The 26620-nt window shown below is 36.3% G+C and overlaps 1 protein-coding gene and 1 non-coding gene across 6 annotated transcripts in view; both read right to left on the reverse strand.

The window, feature by feature from the left end:
* FSD1L (fibronectin type III and SPRY domain containing 1 like) overlaps window positions 1-26620 on the reverse strand; it is an 88225-nt gene that overhangs the window by 29511 nt on the left and 32094 nt on the right. For all 5 annotated transcript variants that reach the window (XM_064379353.1, XM_064379352.1, XM_064379350.1 and 2 more), the window contains 3 exons: window positions 20508-20629; window positions 4820-5029; window positions 1634-1732 (listed from right to left, as the gene is read on the reverse strand). In XM_064379353.1, the coding sequence (XP_064235423.1) occupies window positions 1634-1732; window positions 4820-5029; window positions 20508-20629 (431 nt within the window). The remainder of the gene's footprint in view (window positions 1-1633; window positions 1733-4819; window positions 5030-20507; window positions 20630-26620) is intronic.
* On the reverse strand, window positions 3220-3326 carry LOC135277272 (U6 spliceosomal RNA). The gene has a single exon (XR_010344889.1). It is a non-coding gene; the product is annotated as a U6 spliceosomal RNA (small nuclear RNA).

Consider the following 26620-nt stretch of genomic DNA (forward strand, 5'->3'; position numbering starts at 1 on the left):
TGGTAGGCTCAACTATTTAGCCTCTACCTTTTTTCCTTTCTCTCTCTAGTTTTTTGTCCATGTACTAATTTCTACTGGTTGGTTGAAAAAGGCTGCAACAAGCCAAATTGGTAAACAATTATTCAGTGTATCATCTGTAAAAATGTGGATCTTTCCTATGCAGCTCTTTGAGATGGCATTTTACTCTTGTTACCCATGCTGGAGTGCAATGGCACGATCTCAGCTCACCGGCTCACAGCAACCTTCACCTCCCAGGTTCAAGCGATTCTCCTGCCTCAGCCTCCCGAGTAGCTGGGATTACAGGCATGCACCACCACACCTGGCTAATTTTTTGTATTTTTAGTAGAGACAGGGTTTATCCATGTTAGTCAGACTGGTCTTGAACTGCCAACCTCAGGTGATCTGCCTGACCCGGTCCTCTAAAGTGCTGGGATCACAGGCGCTTACTGTGCCCAGCCATGACTATATTTTCAAATGGTAAAAACTTCTAAAGAAATCACAGTAACATCTCAGTTTGATAACAAGTAATACAGAGTAATTGCATTTCTTGGCTAAGTTACCTATAGTTCTCAAATAAAAACATTTGCTAATCCAAACAAATTACTTCAAGTTAGATTTTATTTTAGACCTTTGTGATGCAAACATTTTTCTGAGTTTGTCTCAGCAATAATTTATAAGCCTCATATTTTTAGTCTGATATGATTTTTTTTTTGTTATCCTCCAAATCCTGTCAAATTTTGACAGGTAAACCTAGTCAAATGCTATATGAACTAGAGGTCAGTGGAATGCCTTAAGCCCCAAGTGCCTACAAGAATGTGTAGAGTCTGGTTCCAGAATTAAACCCAGTCAATAATCATCTCACAATTGTGAAAGTCTCCAGCATTATGACCTTCAAATTGGTAAATACCTAAAAAATCCTCTGTATTCAAGTCTGCTACTCAAGGGAGTTTTCATTACATCCAAATTGCTTGCAGAGACTAGAAGAACCTAGGTTCCAGACTCATAGTAAGGGCTGGCACAGAACTCAGAAGTGGATTCTTATTCACACCTTTCCAAATTAGGTCTAGGGATCATGGGAAAGTCATTTAACATATTAAAACTTTATTTTTTTCATCTGCAATATGGGTATCAACAATATCTAGTACACTGATTTCTCAAGATGATTTTAGTAATCTAATAAAGAACTGAGAGTGCTTTGCAACCATTAACATATATAAATGTTAATTACTACAATAAGATTCAGGAAAACAGAAAGGACCTGAACTAAACCAAACAGATACTTCCCCGATATCGATTCATAATCCATTCTATGAGAAAACTCTGGGCAAATCTTGGTGACACTTACCTATTAGTAACAAGATTGAAATTTGTAAATTAATCATTCACCAGAGAATACAATACCATCATCTGAGTCTATTTTATCTGTATGAACATAATCACATAGGAAAACCCAATTAAAACCTCTAATGTAGTTCTATTTTCCCTTTCTTAAAATTTTTACTGTTGAGAAAGCTTCGCTAGGGGAAGTGGAGAAGGAATTCAACATCACATGAAGTGCTTCCTGTTACAAAGTTATGAATAACTTCAGATGTTAAGCTTTGTTTTATGCTGTATAAATAGCTCCTGATCTTACCTTTGGTCTCTAGAGTCACTGGATCAGAATACTCTCCAGCCACAGCCTTGTTACAAGCTCGCACTCTGAAATTCATATACTTTGAATCAAATTTTAAGCCTGAAAAAATGAGAACATGATTTTCAAACATGAAAAGTAAAGAACTTTATTCCCAAAAGTATGAGTATGAGCCTTCAAACATTAAGTACTGTGTCTCTGTATTCAGGAAGAGTGTGAATTTATGTTAAAAGAGTGATATGCTTAAAATAAGAGGAATCATGATTTAATATTATTTTCTTGAAAAGAAATACATAGTTTATCAACTTTTATTATTTTATTTTTATTTTAAATATTTATATTTTATTGCACTTTAGGTTCTGAGGTACATGTGAAGAACATGCAGGATTGTTGCGTAGGTACATACATGGCAATGTGGTTTACTGCCTCATCCCCATCACCTATATCTGGCATTTCTCCCAATGTTATCCCTCCCCAACTCCCTACCCCCCACTGTCCCTCCCCTAGTCCCCCACAACAGACCCCAGTGTGTGATGCTCCCCTCCCTGTGTCCATGTGTTCTCACTGTTCAATACCCGACTATGAGTGAGAAATGCGGTGTTTGATTTTCTGTTCTTGTGTCAGTTTGCTGAGAATGATGGTTTCCAGGTTCATCATGTCCCTAAAAAGGATACAAACTCATCATTTTTTATGGCTACATAGTATTCCATGGTGCATATGTGCCACATTTTCCCTGTCCAGTCTATCACTGATGGGCGTTTGGGTTGGTTCCAGGTCTTTGCTATTGTAAACACTGCCACAATGAACATTCGTGTGCATGCATCTTTATAATAGAATGATTTCTAATCCTTTGGATATATACCCAGTAATGGGATTGCTGGGTCAAATAGAATTTCTATTTCTAGGTCCTTGAGGAATCGCCACACTGTCTTCCATAATGGTTGAACTAATTTACACCTCCACCAACAGTGTAAAAGTGTTCCTATTTCTCCACATCCTGTCCAGCATCTGTTGTCTCCAGATTTTATAATGATCGCCATTCTAACTGGTGTGAGACTGGTATCTCAATGTGGTTTTGATTTGCATTTCTCTAATGACCAGTGATGATGAGCATTTTTTCATATGTTTGTTGGCCTCGTATGTGTCTTCTTTTGAAAAGTGTCTGTTCATATCCTTTGCCCACTTTTGAATGGGTTTGTTTGTTTTTTTCTTGTAAATCTGTTTTAGTTCTTTTTAGAATCTGGATATTAGCCCTTTGTCAGATGGGTAGATTGCAAAAATTTTTTCCCATTCTGTTGGTTACCAGTTCACTCTAATGATTGTTTCTTTTGCTGTGCAGAAGCTCTGGAATTTAATTAGATCCCATTTGTCTATTTTGGCTTTTGTTGCTAATGCTTTTGGTGTTTTAGTCATGAAATCCTTGCCTATGCCTATGTCCTAAATTGTATTGCCTAGGTTTTCTTCTAGGGTTTTTATTGTGTTAGGTCTTATGTTTAAGTCTTTAATTCATCTGGAGTTAATTTAAGTGTAAGGTGTCAGGAAGGGGTCCAGTTTCTGCTTTCTGCATGTGGCTAGCCAGTTTTCCCAAAAAAAATATGGAATGCTTCATGAATTTGCGTGTCATCCTTGCACAGGGGCCATGCTAATCTTCTCTGTATCGTTCCAATTTTAGTATATGTGCTGCTGAAGGAAGCATCAACATTTATTTTAACCAAGTGATTTAAAAGTACCCTTTCAAGCCTCACTAAAAGTAGTATTTCACTGAGAGAGAGATGGTACAATTTACAATAACATATTCAATTTAAAGTGGACACCCTAATTTGTATATTCATGAAACATTGTTTTTTTATGTGAAAATGAATTTAAAGAGGAAGTAAAGCAGAGATTAGTAACAAGTATTTTGAAGTTGAATCTAGATTAAAATCTCAGTTTAAAAATTACTAGCTATGGGACCTTCAACAACTTGACTGAGCCTCAGTTTTCTAGCTGTAGAACAGAAATGATAAAACCAACTTCATAATTGTTGTAAAGATAAATGAGCTTAGGCTGATTAAATGAGATGTACTATATGTAATACACTCGAGCCCATCTCCTGACACATGGTAACTGCTCAATGATGGTGCTCCTAATATCACTGCTCACACATAAAAAACATTGAATAACTCAGGCAACATTTAGCCATTTCAAATATAAAAGTCCACTATAGGCTGGGCACAGTGGCTCACGCCTGTAATCCCAGCACTTCGGGAGGTTGAGGTGGGCAGATCACAAGGTCAAGAGATCAAGACCATCCCAGCCAACATGGTGAAACCCCGTCTCTACTAAAAATACAAAAATTAGCCAGGTGTGGTGGCACGTGCCTGTGGTGCCAGCTACTCAGGAGGCTAAGGCGGAAGAATCGCTTGAACCCAGGAGGCAGAGGTTGCAGTGAGCCGAGATTGCACCACTGCACTCCAGCCTGGCGACAGAGTAAGACTCCGTCTCAAAAAAAAAAAAAAAAAATCCACTATATATTGAGACAGCCTCTTTCAAAAAGCTAACACGAATTTCTACTATTATACCAAGTCGCAGATCTTTAATTATTAACATGAAGGTAATCTTAAAATAGTAAAAGCAACAGTATTTACGTTATTAGTGAAATGGGTACTGAAAACATCTAAAAAAAAAAAAAAAACCAATAGCTTTTTACGAGTCAGAAAACCAAGGTAAAAATTAAATGTTATTCTGAAATACTGTTTTCAGAATATCCCTTCATACTTGTTTTACATATATTGTTTTACTATGTTACAAATGTCCAAAAGTAATAAAAACAAAGGTTTCCAGCCTGGGTAACATGGTGAAACCCTGTCTCTACCAAAAAATACAAAAACTAGCTAGGCATGGTAGCCTATAGTCCCAGTTTCTCAGGAGGCTGAGGTGGGAGAATCTCTTGAACCCAGGAGGTGAGGTTGCAGTGAGCCAAGATCCCACCATTGCACTCCAGCCTGGGCGATAATAGAGCAAGACCCTATCTCAAAAAAAAAAGGGTTTCTTTGATGTTTCAACAGAAAATCATTTCCATAATAAATATCTAAAAACCCAGTATGGCTAAAGAAACTTAAAAACTTTATCCTTTAAAGTAACTCAAAATATTTTTCAGAACTACATTTATCTTCTGAGCATGAGATTCCTGAAATGCAGTCACGTTACCTGATAGTGTATACTCAGTACCCTTAATATTATCAATTATCTCCCAGCATCGCTCATCCTTTACACGTGGAAGTCCATCAAAATTAGTCTTCCTATGTTCCAGTATAAAATGGTCAATCTTATTATCTTCTTCTGGCATTCTCCAAGCTATTGTTACAGAGTTATCTGCCACCAAACACTCTACTGGATCTATCTCTGGAGCTTTGGGGACTGCAAAGAAGAAAAAAAGGACTCATTCATTCCTTATTTATTACAGCACTAATCAAATATTTGTATCATTCAAATTGCTTTTTCATGCCGCTTTTAAACTGCTCAAAAGTAGATCGGATTAAGCAAAAGGATATCCTATGAATATAAAATAACTATTTTCAAAGTACATGCTAAGGATAAAGAATCAAGAATGACTTGATACTTCTGAACATATTATACTTTTAATATGATATTTCAAATAGCTGTGGAATACAAATTATATTAACATTAACAAACAGAACAAATTGCTTTGAATATAATGATTAAAATAATTCAAGAGTATATTTTCACTCTTGAATGTATTTTTAAAATCTCGTTTACCTAAGAATTGTAATTTCTCAGGACTAAACAAAGATTAATTCCCCAACCCTGCAAAATACTTGGGGATTTTTGAATGTTTCTCCCAAGATTCTACATTTCATTAAAATAAACTGAAGTAAATGAGCCACATTTAACATGTAGGAATGTTAATTTCTTTTCCATGAAAGACATATTTCATAGTTTTTTAACATTAACACATGTTCCACTGACATAACAACTGTAGAACATGGTCCTCCAGTGATACAGACTTGTCTGAACTGTGTAAAACTATGCAGTCCAGCAGGTATCAGATTTAAACATTTTATTACTAAAAATAAAATTCAAAAGGTTTATTCCTGTTATGCAAGACTAAACATTTGAAATCAATTAATGTATTCTATCACATTAACTGCAGAAAAATTATATAATCATATCAATAAATAAAGAAAAATACTAATTATAAAGGAAAAAATAAAACTCTTTGTGGATGACATGACTGTCTATGTAGAATATCCAATGAATAAAATTCCTGGAACTAACAAGTGATCATAGAAGGGTTGCAGGATACAAGGGATGAATAGGAGGAACAGAAGAGAATTTCAAGGCAGTGAAACTATTCCGTATGGTAATATAATGGTAGACATAAGACATTATACATTTATCAGAACCCACAGAACTGCTTAACACAAAGAGTAAATGCCAATATAAAATATAAAATTTAACTAATAATGTATCGCACTGTTGATCAATTATATCAAATGTACCACATTAATGTAGAATAGCAATAACAGGGGAAATTGTATATGGGGGAGGTAGTGGGTTTATGGCAACTTTCTGTACTATCACACTCAATTCTCCACAAATATAACCCTGTTCTAAAAAACAAAGTAAAGTTGGCCCTCTGTATCCACAGATTCAATCAACCTTGGATCAAAAGATATTCAGAAAAGGTAAAAATAGCAATACAACAATAAAAAAATTAAAACTACAGTGTAACAACTATTGACACAGTGGTTACATAGTATTAGGTATTATAAGTAATATAGCGATTACTTAAAGTATATGGGAGGATGTGCATAGGTTATATGCAAATAACCATTTTTTACAAGGGACTGGAGCATCTGTGGATTTTGGTAATTCAACAAAGGTGCTAGAACCAATCCCGCACAAATACTGAGGGATGACTCTTGCTAAGTTTTTTTAAAACCACAACAATAACAAAAGAATTACATATAAAAGTTAAGATGCAAAGCAATATGAGACCTAACAAATAATAAACTCAGTAAAATAACACCAAGATGAAAAAAATTTGACTTAGAAGTATGATTGATTTCCACTAACTAGAGAGTCTCCCCAAAGTTAAACTCTGCATGTGTAATTGTACAAAAAATACTTAGAATAGGATATAACTTATTAGTAAGACAAGTGACAACCAAAGAAGCATTTATTATTTGTCACTGTCATCAGTTTCCTTCATCTGTCTTGTAGGATTTTCATCTTTATAACCCGTAACATTTGTTACTCTCTATTACTGAAACATAAGAATTATAGACTATTATTCACTGCCAAGAGAAGGCACTCATGAATTTAATATGCTCTGCTACGCCTACATGGAAATGTAAAGGCCTATGGTCTACAGCAATTTGAAAATTTTGCTGAGTCGTAAATCTGCAACTAAAAGTCCTGAGAGATAGGTATAAAAAAAGTAGGCCTAGTTAGCTCCCTACTATTTACAACTCCATTCAGCTGCTATTCTAGTAAGACTGCACCGGCAGGCAGATTCTTCTTTCTTGTGAATAATGGTCCCCAAAAGAAAGCCAACTGATAAAATGGAAACTGAAGTTAAAAAGAAAAAAAAAAAAACCTAAGAAAGTGATGACGTGTGGGAGGGACAAAGAATATTTAGATAATTTAAGAGTGGTATGTCAAAATTAAGGTTGACTTGGATGTAACATGTGGGAAGTTCACTCTAGATTCTATATAGAAGAAAACAATTCCCAAATAAGGCATTCAAATTCAGGGAAAGATGAAAGGTAGTATACTTATAACATAAAAATATTACTTAGGAAATGCAGAACTCTTTGGAAGGAAAGCAATCCACACATCTACCTACATATTTCCATAAAGCAACAGTGACTAACTAGCAATAGTGCAGAAATTAGTTGAAGAATTTACTAAATGTTTTCTCTGCATCTGAATGTAAAAGGATAAGTGGCATCAGCATTGCCAGACTTATTTCTTTTCTTAGCTCCAGAAACTCAGAAAGGAGAAAGAATATAAAGTCAAAATTTCAATGCATAAAAAATGGCTAAGAGTAGATAATGACTTTGTAATTATCACTGATCATCATCACTACCACTGTTAAGACTCAGATATGTCCATAACTAATATCACTACACATAATATACTATAGAATAGATTATAGTAGCATTTATGGAATTAAGATATAAAGATATTTCTTCATTTTATAAGTTAATTTGATTCAATCTTATAGAAAATGTTTATGCTATAGTAGATTATTAAAAATTAGAGATTTAAATGCCTTCTTCATGAACTTTTAAAACCTATTATATTTTTCTGCTGGGCACAGTGGCTCATAGCTGTAATCCCAGTACTTTTGGAGGCTGAGGCGAGAGGATCACTTGAGCCCAAAAGTTTGAGTCCAGCCTGGGCAACAAAGTGAGATCCCATCTCTACAAAACATCAGAAAAATTTAGTTGGGTTATGGTGGTGCATGCCCGTGGTCCCAGTTACTCAGAAGGCTGAGGCAGGAGAACTGCTTGAGTCCAGGAGGTTGACATTCAGTGGCTGTGCCACTGTACTCCAGCCTGGGTGACACAGCAAGACCCTGTCTCAAAAAGCTTTCTTTTCTTTTCTTTTTTTTATTATACTTCATTCCTTTAGACTGTCTTAATAGTTTACCAAAAGGGGAAATCCTAACCATTCATGCAATTTACTTAACTATACAATAAGCATGGTATTGGTCTGTTAAGCTGTCACTGAAAGCCCAAAAGAAGGGAAGTAATGGTAAGAAGACTGCTTTTTAAATCGTTTTTTTAAAATCAAAGTAGTAGTAATAGCTATGTGTATGTTCCCTCTCTGTCAGAATTTAGAAGTGATGGAAAACCTAAATAAAGAAAAATGAAGATATATACACTGGATTTTAGGGGGGAAAGTTCTGCTTACAACAGAAAACATTATGGGAAAAAATGTTATCATCGGTATTAGTGATTCACATGAGAAAACTGAGAAGGGGGTAGAAAAAACAGTTAAAGTCTCAACTGCTATAAATCAACATGTAAATTCTCCAAGTACGAGTAAAACAGTGAACTTGAAATAAATACAAGTGAAAAATACAATTTCAAAGGCATCAATGCAACAAGATTTTCTTCACAAGTTAAATCGAAAAGTAAAAAATAATGGTAGTAACAACAACAGCGATCATTTATTGAGTGCTTTCACTTTAATCCTTACCATTACAATACCATAAACTTTATATTATCATTATTTTTATTAGGGGCTCAAAGATGTCAAAGTAACTTGCCCAAGATTACAAAGCTAGACAATTAAAGAAGAAACAGTATTTAAACATAGGTAGTCTGACTTAAGAGACAACAGCCTTTACTATTCTTAAAGAAAGGCACTCTAAGCTAAGGCCATATATATTAGTATATAAAAATATATAAAATCAAAGAACAGTAGCATGCAGAAAGACATCTGAATAATGATGAAAAGAAAAAAACATGTTACGAAAGTTAAACTATCTGGCCAGGTAGCAATGAGTGATCTACAAAACTAACACAAAAGGATGAATGATAGAAACCGAACTGACCTGGGAACCTAAAGGCAGAATCTCTGAAAAGTTATGACTTTGCCTTATTGGTAATTTAATAACCTGGAAAGTAGAGTCTGTGTTTGGTAAACTAACTTTTTTGGACCTAAGTATGACCAATAATAAGAACACAGATGTAAACACGGAAATGATGGCTGGGTTCAGTGGTTCACGCCTATAATTCTAGCACTTTGGGAGGCTACGGCTAGAGGATGGCTTGAGGCCAGGAGTTTGACATCAGCCTGGGCAACACAGCAAGACCTCGATCTTTAAAAAAAAAAAAAATTAGGCCGGGCGCGGTGGCTCAAGCCTGTAATCCCAGCACTTTGGGAGGCCGAGGCGGGTGGATCACGAGGTCAAGAGATCGAGACCATCCTGGTCAACATGGTGAAACCCCGTCTCTACTAATACAAAAAATTAGCTGGGCACGGTGGCGCGTGCCTGTAATCCCAGCTACTCAGGAGGCTGAGGCAGGAGAATTGCCTGAACCCAGGAGGCGGAGGTTGCGGTGAGCCGAGATCGCGCCATTGCACTCCAGCCTGGGTATCAAGAGCGAAACTCCGCCTCAAAAAAAAAAAAAAAAAAAAAAAAAAAATTAAAAATTAGCCGGCTGTGGCTAGAATGCACCTGTAGTCCTAACAATTCAGGAGGCTGATGCAGAAAGACTGCTTGAGCCCAGGAGTTAGAGACTACAGTGAACTATGATGATGCCACTGCACTCCAGCCTGGGTGATAGAGAAAGACCTTATCTCAAAAAATAAGGAAGTGTAAATGATGGGAACCTTAGAAATAAGCAACAGTGGGCCGGGCGCAGTGGCTCATGCCTGTAATCCCAGCACTTTGGGAGGCCAAGGCGGGTGGATCATGAGGTCAAGAGATCAAGACCATCCTGGCCAACACAGTGAAATCCCGTCTCTACTAAACATACAAAAAAATTAGCCGGGCATGGTGGTCCACGCCTGTGGTCCCAGCTACTCGGGAGGCTGAGGCAGAAGAATCACTTGAACCCAGGAGGCGGAGGTTGTAGTGAGCCGAGATTGCGCCACTATGCTCCAGCCTGGTGACAGAGCAAGACTCCATCTCAAAAAAAAAAAAAAAAGAAATAAGCAACAATGTCATCTTAAAGAATTCATGAAAACCAGAGCAAGAGATTGGGCACAATCTGAAAAAAAACTTCAAAAATTTCAAAAAGAAAAAGAAGAGGACTCATATACTACCAAAGACTGTTATAACTACTATACTTTGGAGGGATCCTATCATAGCAAAAAAAAAAAAAAAAAAAAAAATCCTGCATAAAATAATTTTATTGTGTTGCATTGCTGAGCTTTTATAAATAAGGCAGTGCTTCTCACCTTGAATGTGTATAAAAATCGCCCTAACAGTTACCTCAAAGCCAACATTAAGCTTCTTGAATCAGAATCTGCAGCTGATTTGCATGCACTTTAAAGTTTGAGAAGCAACTGGTCGATATCTTCTGATGAATGCATTCCCTTTACAACATTGGCTTCAAGTTATTGTCAAGCTTCTTGAATTCTTTTAGTGATGAGAAGAATTACTATTGCCTGAAATCGATCTTGTCACATAGCTAGTCAGTTGTCACGATTAGAAAAGCCTTTCTGATATTATTAAACTGAATTTTCTCCATAAAATACTCCATTTGGAACTGAAAGGGAAATAAACTATCTCAAATGCTTTAGATTATAATCCCTTGGCCAAATTTTTATTTAAATTTTAATTGAAATTGAAATTATTTAAGGGGTACAGCAGGATGTCTGAGAGTCCAGCTCCAAGTGGACTCAGTCATAGGAATGTCCCCACACCTCCAGGAGCTTACCAGGTTCTCACCATGAATACTGGAGAAAAATCCCCTTATGCTTCCATGGCCGGGGAAGGAGATAAGGAAGTATTTTGAAATACATCAGAGCTTCTGTTCCCTTAAGAGAAACTATTCATCAGAGTCTAATCTGTTGGGGTTTTATCATAGCCTCAGTAACCTGGGGAAAGGGAAATATCCAACTCCGATTAGCTACTCCATGTGGTCAAAGGGAAATACCCAAACCAATCCCAGCCCACTCCAGCCATCCTTTTCCACCTAAAAATTCAGGAGTGATGACTGGCGAAAACTGAAGTTCACAGTCCAGAGGCACAGGCTCACAAAAAGACTGAGACCCAATTATAGTGCTACAGAATGCTTCCCCTCCCACACACCTTACCACCACATTAATGAAGGCCTATTTACATTTGTTTCTTTAACCCAATACACGTCTGGCTATCAAGAAAAAAATTACAAGGCATATGGAAAGGCAAGAAAACCAGTCTGAATAGGAGAGCACACATCAGAACCAGACTCAGATACGGCAGAGATATTGGAATTATCAGACCAATAATTTAAAACAGTTATAATATTCCAAGGGCTCTCATGGAGAAAGCAGACAGCATAAAATGGAGAAAGTCAATAGCATAAAAGAATAAATGAGCAATATAAGCAGAGAGATAGAAATTCTAAGAAAGAACCACAAAGAAAGGCTAAAGATAAAACACTGTGCCATAAATTAAGAATAAGTTAATGGCCGGGCGCAGTGGCTCACGCCTGTAATCCCAGCACTTTGGGAGGCCGAGGCGGGTGGATCACGAGGTCAAGAGATCGAGACCATCCTGGTCAACATGGTGAAACCCCGTCTCTACTAAAAATACAAAAAATTAGCTGGGCATGGTGGTGCGTGCCTGTAATCCCAGCTACTCAGGAGGCTGAGGCAGGAGAATTGCCTGAACCCAGGAGGCAGAGGTTGCGGTGAGCGGAGATCACGCCATTGCACTCCAGCCTGGGTAACAAGAGCGAAACTCCAACTCAAAAAAAAAAAAAAAAAAAAAAAAAGAATAAGTTAATGGACTTATTAGCAGACTGGAAAGAATCTCTTGAGCTTGAGGAACTCTCAAGAGAAACCTGCAAGATGAAACAGCAAAGACAAAAAAGATTGGAAGAAACCCCACAGAACAGAACATCCAAAATTTACTATGGAACTACAAAAGGAGTAAATATGTATAATGGAAATTACGGAAGGAGAAGACAGAAAGGAAAAGAAGATATATTTGAAACAATAATGACAGAGAAATTCCCAAATTGATGTCAGACACCAAACTACAGATCTGATGCTCAGTGATCAACCAAAATAAATGCTCCCACCATACACACACACACACACACACACACACACAAACTGTATCTAGGCATATAATATTCAGACTACAGAAAATCAGACAAAGAAAACACTTGAAAGAAGCCAGGTGGGGGTGGAGGGGAGGGGACCTTACCTACAGAGGAGCAATTCTGTATCCCTTGAAATTATCCTTTAGTAGTGAAAGATAAATAAAAACTCTCTCAGACAAATAAAAATTGAGGAACTCTGTTGCCAATAGACCTACCATGTAAGAATGTTTTTTAAAAGTTTCTTAAAGAGAAGGAAACAAAGAGCACTGGAGAAGTATAAGTGAAGGTAAAATAAAAACGTATTTTTCTTATTCTTGACTGATCTAACCAGTAACAGTTAATTCAAAATAATAGGGGCAACTATTTATTTGAATGTGTGTGGTGTATATATGTGCTTATATATACTGCTGCATAAGTGAAAGAAATGACAGCAATGATACAAGTGATGGGAGAGAGGCAGCAAATCACTAAGTACATAGTTGAACTCAACAACTCCATGAATCAACTGCATATAATTGATATCTACAGACTACGTCATCCAACAATAGCAGAATACACATTCTTCTCAAGCTCCTGTAGAACATTTGCCAAGACAAAGACTACATTCTGGGCTACAAAACACACATTAACAAATTCAAAGGTCTAGAAATCATACAACGATTACATTAGAAATCAATTAACAGAAAAAGATAGATAGCTGGAAAGTCCCAAAATACTTTGAGATCAAACAACCCACTTTTAACCAAGCCCAGTGACTGATACCTGTAATCCCTGCACTTTGGCGGGGCATGGGGACGGGGGAAATCATTTGAGGTGAGAAGTTCAAGACCACCTGGCCAACACGGCAAAACCCCATCTCTACTAAAAATACAAAAATAGCCAGGAGTGCTACAGTCCCAGCTACTTGAGAGACTGAGACAGAAGAATTGTTTGAACCTGGGAGGCAGAGGTTGCAGTGAGCTGAGATCGCCCCACTGCACTCCAGCTTGGGCAATAGAGCAAGACTCTGTCTCCAAAAAAAAACCAAAAACAAATCAAAAAAGCACACTTCTAAGTAACACATAGTCAAAGAATAAATCTCAAGAAAAAATTTTAAAATATTTTGAACTAAATGAAAATGAAAACCCAACTTATCAAAATTTGTTGAACGCAATGAAAGCAGTGCTTAGAGGGAAATGTATAACACTGAATGCACATATGGTCATGAACCATATAACAACATTTTGGTCAACGACAGACCACATATACAAAAGTGGTCCCATAAGATTACAATACCACATTTTGACTGTATTTTTTTCTCAGTCTAGATATATAAATTATTGCCATTGTGTTACAACTGCTTACAGTATCAGTGCAGTAACATGCTGTAAAGGCTGTTGGCCTAGGAGCAATCGGCTATATCATACAGCCTAGATACGGAGTAGACTATACCATCTTGGTTTGTCATGTTTGTACTTTATCATGTTTGCAGTGACAAAACTGCCAATCATCACATTTCTTAGAATGTATCCTCACCACTGACAAATGATTATATTAGAAAAGAAAATCTAAAACCAAAAATTTAAGCTTCCACCTTGGTAAACTAAAGGAAAAAATATATATATTAACCAAAGCAAGCAGAAGAAAAGAAATAATAAAAATTAGAACAGAAATCAGGTTGGGTGTGGTAGCTCACACCTGTAGTCCCAGTGCTTTAGAAGGCTGAGGTGGGAAGATCACTTGAGGCCAGGAGTTTGAGACCAGCCTGGGCAACACAGTAAGATCCTATCTCTTTAAAAAAAAAAAAAGTTTTAAATTAGCTGGGCATGGTAGCACATGTCAGTAGTCCTAACTACTCAGGAGGCTGTGGCAGGATGATCCCTTGAGCCCAGAAGTTCAAGGCTGCAGTGAGCTATGATTGCGTAACTTCACTCCAGCCTGGGCAACAGAGCAAGACCCTATCTCTAAAAACAAACAAAAAACAAGAACAGAAATCAATGAAACTGAAAAGAGGAACATCAATGGAAAAAAATCTTGAAAGATCAATGAAATATATAAACCTCTAGCCAGACTAAGAAAAGAAAGAGGGCACAAATTACAAGTATCAAAAATGAAAGACGGGGCATCACCACAGCTCCTATGGACATTAAGAAGCTAATCAAGGAATTCTATGAACAACTCTATGTCCACAAATTTGATAACCTAAATGAATGGACCAATTCTACGAAAGATACAATCTGCCAAAATCCACAGAAGGAAAACAGACAATCTAAATAGGTCTGTATCTATTTAAAATATTGAATTGATATTAATAACCTGCCAAAACAGAAAGCACCAAGCACAAAAGTGTTCACTAGTGAATTCTACCATATTTTTCAGGACAAAAGTATACCAACTCTCTTAAATCTCTTGCAGAAGAAAAAAGTAGAGAGAATACTTCTTAACTCATTCTATGAAGCCAGCATTACCCTAATACCAAAACCAACAAAGATATTACCGGAAAAGAAAACTACAAGCCAATATGTCTCATAAATCAGATGTAAAAAATCCTCAACAAAATATTAGCAAACCAAATCCAACAACAAAAAGAATTATACCCTTGACTAACTGGTATTTATTCCAAGTATGCAGGCTGGTTCAACATTTGAAAAAATCAATGTAACCCATCACATCAATAGGCTAAAAAAGAAAAACCTCACAATCATATAAATAGACACAAAAAACGCATTTAACAAATTCCAGCACTCATTCAAAATAAAAACTCTCAGTGAAATAAGAACAAAAGGGAACTTCCTCAACTCAACTTGTTAAGAAATAGCTACACAAAAAAGCTTACAGCTAACACCATACTTAATGGTGAGAAACTCAAAGTTTTTCCACTAAGCTCAGGAACAAGGCAAAGATTCCCCTCTTTCGAGTGCTTCCAACATAGTACTGGAAGTCTTAGGTAATGCAGCAAGACAATAAAAGGTATTCAGACTGGGAAGAAAGAAATAAAACTGTGTTTGTTAACGAATGACATGATCATCTATGTAGAAAATCCAAAAGAATCAACAAAAAACTCTTGAAACTAATAAGTGATTACAGCAAGGTTGCAGGATACAAGGTTAATATATAAAATTCCACCAATTTCCTGTATGTCAGAAATGAACAAGTGGAATTTTGAAATTAAAATCACAATACCATTTACAACAGCACCCCAAAAATGAAATCCTTTGATATAAATCTAACGAAATATGTTCAATATTTACATGCGGAAAACTACAAAGCTCTAATGAAAGAAATCAAAGAACTAAATTGTAGAGATATTCCATGTCCATCGATAGAAATACTCAATGTTAAATCAGATGTCAGTTCTTCCCAACTTGATCTACAGATTGAATACAATCCCAATCATAATACCAGTAAGCAATTTTGTGGATATCAATCAGATGACTCTAAAGTTTATACAGAAATGCAAAGGATCCAGATAAAGGCAACACAATATTGAAAAAGAAGGTCAAAGTTGGAAGACTGAAACTAGTCAACTCTCAGACATACTATAAAGCTACAGTCATCAAGACATGGTATTGGTGAAAGAAGAGACAAAGGAACCAAAGGCATGCTTCATGAAAGAAACAATAAAGATAGGCTAAACATTATTAAAATTAAAATTCTTGCTCAGTAGAAGACACTGTCAAGGGAAAAAGAAGCCACAGACAGGGAGACAATATGTGCAAAAGAAACATCTGATAAGGACTACAAAAGAACTCTTAATATTCAACAATAAGAAAAGTAACAACCCAATGTGTAAAAAAAAAAAAAAAAAAAAAAAAAAAAAGCCAAAGACCTTACAGACATCTCACTAAAGAAAACATACAGGCAATAAATATGTAAAAAGATCCTTCACATAATATGTCACTAGGGAAACTGAAATTTAAAAAAATAATAAAATACCACAATATCACCAATTGATGAAAATGTAGAACAAGAGAACTCTCATTCATTGCTGGTGGGAATGCAAAATCATACAGACACTTTGGAAGACAGTTTGGTAGTTTTCTATAAAATTAAATAGACTTTTACCATACTATTCAGTAACTGGCATTTACCAAAAGGAATTGAAAACTTATATCTACACAAAAATGTGCATACAGATGTTTATAGTAGCCTAATTCATATTGCCCAAACTTGGAAGTAACCAAGATGTGCTTCAGTGTATGAATGAATAAATAAATCATGGTGCATCCACACAATGGAATATTATTCCATACTAAAAAGAAATGAGCTATCAGGTCATCAATACACATGGAGGAAACTTAAAATGTATATTACTAAGTGAAAAAAAGCAATGTGAAAAGGCTACCTACTATATGATTCTAACTATACAAGATTCTAGAAAAGGCAAAACTATGGAGATAATAAATAGATCAGTGGTTGCCATGAACTGGGCGTAGGGAAGGATGAAAATGTGAGACACAGAGGATTTTTAGGGCAGTGAAAATACTATTATAATACAATGCTGGATACATGTCAGTATACATCTGTCCAAACCTATAATATGTACAACAACAGGAGGAAACCTTAATGTAAACCATAGACTTTTGGGTGGTAATGATGTGTCACTGTAGGTTCATCAATTGTAATAAATTACCACTCTTGTGGGAGACGTTGATAGTGAAGGAAGCTATACATGTGTGAAGGTATATGAGAAATCTCCACACCTTTCATTCAATTTTACTGTAAAACTAAAATTGCTCTAAAAATAAAGTGTATTTTTAAAAAGCTATAAATATAAGAAAATATGTGTATTTTTTACATCTTGAAATAGGGAAAGTCTTTCTAAGTAAGATCTTTATAAAATCTGAGTCACAAAAGAAAAGTATGATGTATATAACTGCATTAAAATTAAAACTTTTTGCTAGGAAAAAAAATCACCATAAATTCAACAGGCAAATGATCAAGGTGAGCAAGGATATACACTACATAGAACAAAGGTTGACTTCTTTATTAAAAGGTCCTGCCCTACATATCATTACAAAAAAGACTAACAATCCCATGAAAAATTGACAAAATTCATAAATAGGGAGTTCATTTTTAAAGTGGCTTATGAAAATATGACAAATCCACAAACTCATTTAAGAAATGAACATTAAAACAATCATAATACATTTGTCACCTAGTAGAATAGGAAAAAAAGAAAACCCTGACAGTAGTGTTTGTAGCAGTATAACCATATAGGCATTCAAATATTTTCCAGTACATATAAACTGTGAAATCTCTTTGACAACTTAAAACCTACTAAAATTTAAAATAAACATGCACTTCCACTTCCAGGAATTTGTCCTCAAGAGATAGTGGCACCACTCTGCAAATAAATACAAGTATTTGATCATTTCAGCATTGTTTCTAATAAACAGACTATAAACCTAAATACTCATCAAGAACTAATTACATTCCTACTATCTAGTCATGAAAAAAAGTGAAGCTCTACAGTGATCTGGAATAAACTCCTACATACTGTTAAGTGGCAAAGCAATATTATATAATAGTATATATGTATGCTTCCTTTTTTTGAGTTCTTGCTCTACTATAAGTGTCCACCTTTTTAAAGGAGGTGAATTATATGTTAGGTTTAATCACATGAAATTGCCAAAAAATACCAATTTTATGATTTTGTCTATATGATGATACTTTTATAGGCATCTAGACTGTTTCTGGAAAGATAAGGATATGCTAGTTAACAGTGCTAGCTCCTAGGGAAAATTGAAGTGTAAGATGAGAAGGCTACTTTTTACTTTACATGCTTTTATACTACTTTAACTGCTTACCACATGCATATATTCCCTTTTCCAGTAAAAACACTAAAGTGACTTTAATATGTAAACAGATAAGCAGGAAAGGATAACTTTCCTCTCTATGTTGCTGAAATTTTTCTTTGCTCTCTGCCCAGATGGAAATTATATTAAAAATGTTTTACATCTGACAGCTGTATGAAGAAGGGTCAAATTCTAAAGTTTTAGGGTCATACTGGTGGTAAGCAGAGACATATAGTTAATGTGACTTCTAAACATATTTCCTATTTTCCTTTCTTAAGTAAGAGTTCACATTTGGACATATGTTTCCTAGTCTGAAATTTAAGTCCCTATCTCCTACAGGTGAACAGAAGAGTGTTCTACTTAAAAGCAAACCTCAGTTAACTGGTAAACTGTGAAACTCTGATACTACCACCTCGAATTTTCAAAACTAAAATAAAATCCAGCTTCTTACTAATAAATTCTATATATTAGACTGAAAAGACCAAATCATTTAAAATTATATGGTAACCAAAATAAAACTTCCAAAAATGTTTATTCCTGCTTTAATATCAGTTTCACTCTTAAGTAGAGCCCTGTGAATGAAAATATAGAAATTCTGAAAGGCCATTGTTTTGGTAAATAGGCAATGACAAGTATACTTTCTTCCTCTACAACTACAGTTCCTTCTCTCATCTTTTCCTTTTATGAACTCCTCTAGAACTTCTAATCTATATCACACAAATTAGTACTTCACTCGTACTACCCTTTCTAGGTTCCAATATAGTGCTACAACTACCAACTTGTTTTTCCAATCATATTTAAAGTCCCTTATCCTATATATTTAAGGAAAAAAGGAATTGTTTCATATAATCAACATTCTCTATTCAAAAACAGCTAACCTCCAAAACAAGTACTTGTAAGTAAAACATGTCACTTTCAAGAAATTCCTTGATCCCTCAAATCACCATATCTAAATAGTTTTAGTTATCAGCAAATGATGCTCAGAAAAAACCTAACCAAAAGGTTGTAAGCCATATTCCTGACTTGTCTGTCCCTAGCAAACTCATGTTGAAGTTTGGTCACCAATATGGCAGTGTTGGGAGGTGGTGCCTTTAAGAGGTGCTTAGGTCATCACAACAGATTAACATCTTTCTCAAAAGACTGGGTGGCCAGGTGCAGTGGCTCATGCTTGTAATCCCAGCACTTCAGGAGGCCAAGCGGGTGAATCACGAGGTCAGGAGTTTGAGACCAGCCTGACCAACATGGTGAAACCTCGTCTCTACTAAAGATACAAAAAAATTAGCTAAGTGTGGTGGTGTATGCCTGTAATCCCAGCTACTCAGGAGGCTGAGGCAGGAGAATTGCTTGAACCCGGGAAGCAGAGGTTGCAGTGAGCCGAGATTGCACCATTGCACTACAGCCTGGGTAACAGGGCAAGACTTTGTCTCAAAAAAAAAAAAAAAAGGCTAGGTCAGTTCTTGTAAAAATGGGTTAGTTCCCATGAAAGAAGGGTCTTACAAAGTGAGGCTGTCTCTCTTGTTTTGCCTTTTTTGCATGTGTCTGGTTCGTCTTCTGTGCTCCATCATGTTTTGATGCAGCATGAGGCTATCACCAGAAACTGCCAGACACTGCTGCCCAGTCTTGACTTTCTCAGCCTACAGAACCTCTTTTCTTTATAAATTACCCAGTCTCTGGCCTTCTGTTATGGCAACACAAAACAGACTAAGACTGGTCCTTAATTGGCTCTTGTACATATGTGAATAATTTGGAACTCGATCACAAATGGTTTTGGCTGCTGCAATATCCTCATATTAATACTTTATAAAACAATGTTAACATATTACTAAAGTTCCATCTGAGCCAACAATCACAACAGTAATAACACCTAACAGTCACTGAATTTTAACCATATGCAGGTAGTATTAGAAATACTTTAGAGGTATCAATTTATTTAATCCTTATAAAAACCCTAGAAGAATAATATCACATTTGAAAGATGTTAAAAATGAAGCAAGGTAAGTAAATTGTTCAAGATTACATAGTAAGTAAGCAACAGGATTCAAACCTGAGAAGTCTGGCGTTGAGACTCACTGTTAACCATCACACCATACTGCTTCCCTCTGCCAAGCTAACAATAAAAGATCCCTTGATAGGATTCTTAAAATGCAATTTTTACTACCAATAAAATCTCTAAAAATAAAAAACTAGCAAATTTACTTATTCCTTAGCTGAATGAAAAAAAATCACACTATATTTCTTTAATATTTACATACCAATGTTCATTGCAAACAAATCTTTTTAAAAAGTTTTTATACAAACTTTACATGTAATACATGTATTTACCTGGCAAAAACTTCAAAGTTTGCAGCATTTGTCTTTCCTGTGAGAAATCCACCATTAAATGAGTCATGTTGTCACTGACCTTTGGTTTCAAAGAAAGGCGAAAGGCTGAAGCCATTGTGACTCTATGGTAAACACAAACATACTTTTTAAAATAAAAGAATAGGAAGTATCAAATCATATTTAATTTCTAAAATGAAAAGACACAAATTATATCACTAACAATTTCAGAGACTATAACAAAAGTAAAAGGGAAATAGAAATTTGCTCTTATAGTCTTCTCAAAATTAACTAGATAAAAACACTACAAAATGTCTTTTTAAAGATATTTAAGACAATTGGTTAGCAACTTTCCTCCAGCCAATTTTTATTAAATTGCACATGTACAAATAACATAAGAAACATATCCAATAAAAATAATCTTTACCAGACCCCACATTCATCTGAACCTCTGTACACTCAATCTTACTGACTTCCTGATGCCAGCCTTACTCCTTTTCATATGCCAGATAATGAACTTAAATTCATTTGAATCACACCGATTCAAACATTCTCCCTAGTCATAAGAACTACCCCATGTACCCTCAAATAAGAGTAGAGGTAGATTGACCTAATATTGTATAGTTTGGTAGTTGCTAAAGATAGGCCATGGATAAGTGAAATCACTATCAATGAATACCATACTAGGTGTCACTCTGATCAATCAACATCAGACATAGGAAAACATACTATAAGAAACAACCCTGTGAAAAACTATATGCCATGGAAATAATAGGAATTCAATAAACATATACTAGACAAACCAAAAAAGAATGAAGCCACTTTATCCAAAGTACACAGAAACTGCAGTTCATTAAAACTGGAGATTAAAAGAAATCCTCTTATTCTATTAATTTGTAATTTTATCTCAAACTTCAATTTTTCTTATTTCAATAAATTTCCACAAGTATCACAAAGTAAGCCCCTTACTATCTTTGGTTCAAGAATGATGAGAAGTACTACAGGTGAACACTGGCCTCCTAGTACACAATTTGGAAGAGGAAGGAAACAGAGCTGGTGGACAAAGGGAATACTTGGCCTTGTCAACTGTATCTGCCAAATCAATTGTATCTGCCAAATCTACCTGAGAGGTCAATGAAATGAAAGATGTCAAACTTGTTGTATTCACTTATTTTGGGATGAAAAATGTCAAACTCTTTCTGTCTTCAGTTATTTTACTTCATTTTAAAACTAGTAATCATTTAATAGTAACAATGAGTAAGCAACAGTTGATGTGTTTATCAAGAAAGTGCTACACTGAAATGTAATTTACAAAAAAGGGAACTCACACTGACTGAATGCACTATATGCCAAGTATAATGCTGAGTATTTCACACATATTACACTAAGCTGTTTGGCTCTCAAATAATACAATTTCAATAAAAAGGAACAAATACTAAGTCCTTCAGATGTTATTCTTTACAGCCCCAAGTATCCTTTGATTTGAGGACATCTGAAAGAGCTGTAGGTACTTAATAAATGCTCACTGAATCAGTGAATAGGTTTGAACCTACTTGGTTTCTTCAAAGCCTGACCAAATATTTAAATGCTTACTCAGAAATATAGGAAAAAAAATCTGAAAGTATTTTAGAGAATCTTAAACCTTAAACCTGTCTTAATCACCATGACATCAAAGAAAAAGAATATGCTCCATAAACACATTAGAAAGGCTTATCAGAGCTTAAAACAACAAAAACTCTTATTTCTTAGTGAATGAAAACTTAAAAGTTTCCATGAACCAATTTAGATGTGCAGCAATGCTACAATCTTTCAGAAGACTGAACTTTAATTTTTTACTTCACATATTTAGACATGTGTCTCAAAGCCCAAACTAAACATCTAAAATTCTTTAGATAATTCTCTATATTACAGGATCCACGTGGCTAGGTATGTTTTAATTCCCCTTGATTTTCTTAGTTCATTTCTACGAGTGCAAGGTGAATTCAAGGATCCTTTCCTCTCGATTTTTGCAAAAAGAAAACAACTACAAAACATATGAACACTTTCCTCAAACTACCTAATTAACTTGAATCTTTCATAACCCCTGTCTTTCAAGAACCAATAACTCCTGCAATATATCTCAACTAATCATATTTCAGTATTATTAAGTGCCCAGAAGTACACGCCAGTAATTCTATCAAGTTGTAGAGATGCGCTATTATCTTATTTCTTTTTTTTTTAATTTTTTTATTGCATTTTAGGTTTTGGGGTATATGTGAAAAACATGCAAGATTGTTGCATAGGTGCATACGTGGCAGTGTGATTTGCTGCCTTCCTCCCCTTCACCTATATCTGGCATTTCTCCCCATGCTATCTCTCCCCAGCTCCCCACCCACTGCTGTCCCTCTCCTATTTCCCCCCAACAGACCCCAGTGTGTAGTGCTCCCCTCCCTGTATCCATGTGTTCTCATTGTTCAACACCTGCCTATGAGTGAGAACATGTGGTGTTTGATTTTGTGTTCTTGTGTCAGTTTGCTGAGAATGATGTTTTCCAGGTTCATCCATGTCCCTACAAAGGACGCGAACTCATCGTTTTTGATGGCTGCATAACGTTCCATGGTGTATATGTGCCACATTTTTCCTGTCCAGTCTATCATCGATGGGCATTTGGGTTGGTTCCAGGTCTTTGCTATTGTAAACTGTGCTGCAATGAACATTCGTGTGCATGTGTCCTTATAGGAGAACGATTTATAATCCTTTGGATATATGCCCAGTAATGGGATTGCTGGGTCAAATGGAATTTCTATTTCTAGGTCCTTGAGGAATCGCCACACTGTCTTCCATAATGGTTGAACTAATTTACACTCCCACCAACAGTGTAAAAGTGTTCCTATTTCTCCACATCCTCTCCAGCATCTATTTTCTCCAGATTTTTTAATGATCGCCATTCTAACTGGCGTGAGATGGTATCTCAATGTAGTTTTGATTTGCATTTCTCTAATGACCAGTGATGATGGCATTTTTTCATATGTTTGTTGGCCTCGTGTATGTCTTCTTTTGTAAAGTATCTGTTCATATCCTTCGCCCATTTTTGAATGGGCTTGTTTGTTTTTTTCTTGTAAATCTGTTTTAGTTCTTTGTAAATTCTGGATATCAGCCCTTTGTCAGATGGGTAAGCTGCAAAAATTTTTTCCCATTCTGTTGGCTGCTTCTAGTGACTGTTTCTTTTGCTGTGCAGAAGCTGTGGAGTTTGATTAGGTCCCATTTGTCTATTTTGGCTTTTGTTGCCAATGCTTTTGGTGTTATGGTCATGAAGTCCTTGCCTACGCCTATGTCCTGAATATTTTGGCCTAGATTTTCTTCTAGGGTTTTTATAGTGTTAGGTCTTATGTTTAAGTCTTTAATCCATATGGAGTTAATTTTAGTGTAAGGTGTCAAGAAGGAGTCCAGTTTCTGCTTTCTGCATATGGCTAGCCAGTTTTCCCAACACCATTTATTAAACAGGGAATCCTTTCCCCATTGCTTGTTTTTGTCAGGTTTGTCAAAGATCAGATGGTTGTGGATATGTTGTGTTGCCTCCGAGTCCTCTGTTCTGTTCCATTGGTCTATATCTCTGTTTTGGTACCAGTACCATGCTGTTTTCATTACTGTAGCCTTGTAGTATAGTTTGATGTCTGGTAGTGTGATGCCTCCCGCTTTGTTCTTTTTGCTTAGAATTGACTTGGCTATGTGGGCTCTCTTTTGGTTCCATATGAAGTTTAAGGTGGTTTTTTCCAGTTCTGTGAAGAAGGTCATTGATAGCTTGATGGGGATAGCGCTGAATCTGTAAATTACTTTGGGCATATTATGGCCATTTTCACGATATTGATTCTTCCTAATCATGAACATGGAATGTTTCTCCATCTGTTTGTGTCCTCTCTTATTTCGTTGAGCAGTGGTTTGTAGTTCTCCTTGAAGAGGTCCTTTATGTTCCTTGTTAGTTGTATTCCTAGGTATTTTATTCTCTTTGTAGCAATTGTGAATGGCAGTTCATTCTTGATTTGGCTCTCTTTAAGTCTGTTATTGGTGTATAGGAATGCTTGTGATTTTTGCACATTGATTTTGTATCCTGAGACTCTGCTGAAGTTGCTTATCAGTTTCAGGAGATTTTGGGCTGAGATGATGGGGTCTTCTAGATATACAATCATGTCGTCTGCAAATAGAGACAATTTGACTTCCTCCTTTCCTATTTGAATACCCTTTATTTCTTTTTCTTGCCTGATTGCTCTGGCTCTTATTTCTATCCTTAGTTTTCTCTCCTAATCCTGCTGTTCCTCTGCATAACTTCTACCATAGCAAATGATAAATTATGAGTTTTCAGATATTTTCATTTTTTATATTTAATTCCTTGCTCAGATATGTTACACATTCTCCCTTAAAATCACCTCTGTCCTTATAAAAAGATAATCCTAGGCCAGGCAAGGTGGCTAACATCTATAACCCCAGCACTTCAGAAGGCTGAGGCAGGAGGACGGCTTGAGCCCAGGAGTTTGAGACCAGCCTGGACAACATGACGAAACCCCATCTCTACAAAAGATACAAATAAATTAACTGGGTATGGTGGCACGTGCCTGCAGTCCCAGCTGCTTGGGTGGCAGAGGTGGGAGGAGCCCTTAAGCCAAGGAGGTCCAGGCTGCAGTAAGCTGTGATCATGCCACTGCACTCCAGACTGGGTGATTAAGCAAGACTCTGTCTCAAAAAAAAAAAATCCTTTCTTTGCTTGGTGTAAATAGCTAAAGTAACTATTTTATTATGACTGCATGTTTAAATTATTTCTATATTTTAAATGGCAATAATGGAATTCTAAAAGTTCACTGTTGAGGAATACCAAAAACTACACCAGAGAAACCTGAACATTATAAAGCTAAACATCAAATTTAAAAAATTAAGTTGAAGGGCTGGGTGCAGCGGCTCACACCTGTAATCCCAGCACTTTGGGAGGCCAAGGTGGGTGGATCACTTGAGGTCAGGGGTTTGAGACCAGCCTGGCCAACATGGTAAAACTCTGTCTCTAGACACACACACACACACACACACACACACACACACACACACACACTCTCACTCACTCACTTAGCTGGGTGTGGTGGCAGGTGCCTGTAATCCCAGCTACTTGAGGCTGAGGCAGGAGAACTGGCGGAGGTTGCAGTGAGCCAATATTGCACCACTGCACTCCAGCCTGGGTGACAGGGGGTTAAAAAAAAAACTAAGTTGAGACTCAGAAATGTTCCTTGGGCAGGAAATAAAAACTTTGCAGGGGGCCACAAAAATGCTATAAGCTTTGAACAAGCCAAAAAATCCAAAAAACAAAGGAGTTTGCCTGAACCCTAATTCCTGAGATCACCTAGATATCAATAAAATCAAGCCAAGAGGCTGGCTTAGAGGAGGCAAAAAAACACAAGCTTCAGTAAAGAATACAGCCTTGAAATTGGTTATAAAATTAAATTCTGACAAACAAATCTGGGCAAAGAGAAAGAGTTCAAGGATACAGACAAGATTCTGTGACGCAAAGAGCCATATAGAATCTTGAAAAAAGGAGAGATTTTGTAAGGTCGTGATTAGGAAGTAACTTCTAATTCAGAAAATTACGAACTAGAGCAAGATGTAGTATTATAGGTAGCTAAACAGGAAGTATAATATAGCCAGGGAGGAAGATGGATGACTCATAGCAAATTCCTGACACAACCCAAATCTACCTTATCCACAAAACTGACCATCCATTCCTTCACACAGCTAATATTTTTCACCTTCAAACTTTCACAATCATCTTTCTAGATCCAGGATTTAAAGGAGTGATCCACGTCTTTAGCTACTGCCTGATGTAAAATATATAAAACATATATAAAAATTAATATAGGACTGGGAACAATGGCTTATGCCTGTAATCCCAGTACTTTGGGAGGCCAAGCTGGGTGGATGGCTTGAGCTTAGGTGTTTCAGACCAGTCTGGACAACATACCAAGGCCCTGTCTTTACAAAAAATACAAAAATTAGCTGGGTATGGTGGCACATGCCTATAGTACCACCCACACAGGAGGCTGAGGCAGAGCCCAGGAGGCAGAAGCTTCAGGTTGGAGTGCCACTGCACTCCAGCCTGG

Source organism: Aotus nancymaae, unplaced genomic scaffold, assembly GCF_030222135.1.
Source record: "Aotus nancymaae isolate 86718 unplaced genomic scaffold, 86718_ANA_hifiasm-v0.15.2.pri h1tg000003l, whole genome shotgun sequence".
Classification (NCBI taxonomy): domain Eukaryota; kingdom Metazoa; phylum Chordata; class Mammalia; order Primates; family Aotidae; genus Aotus; species Aotus nancymaae.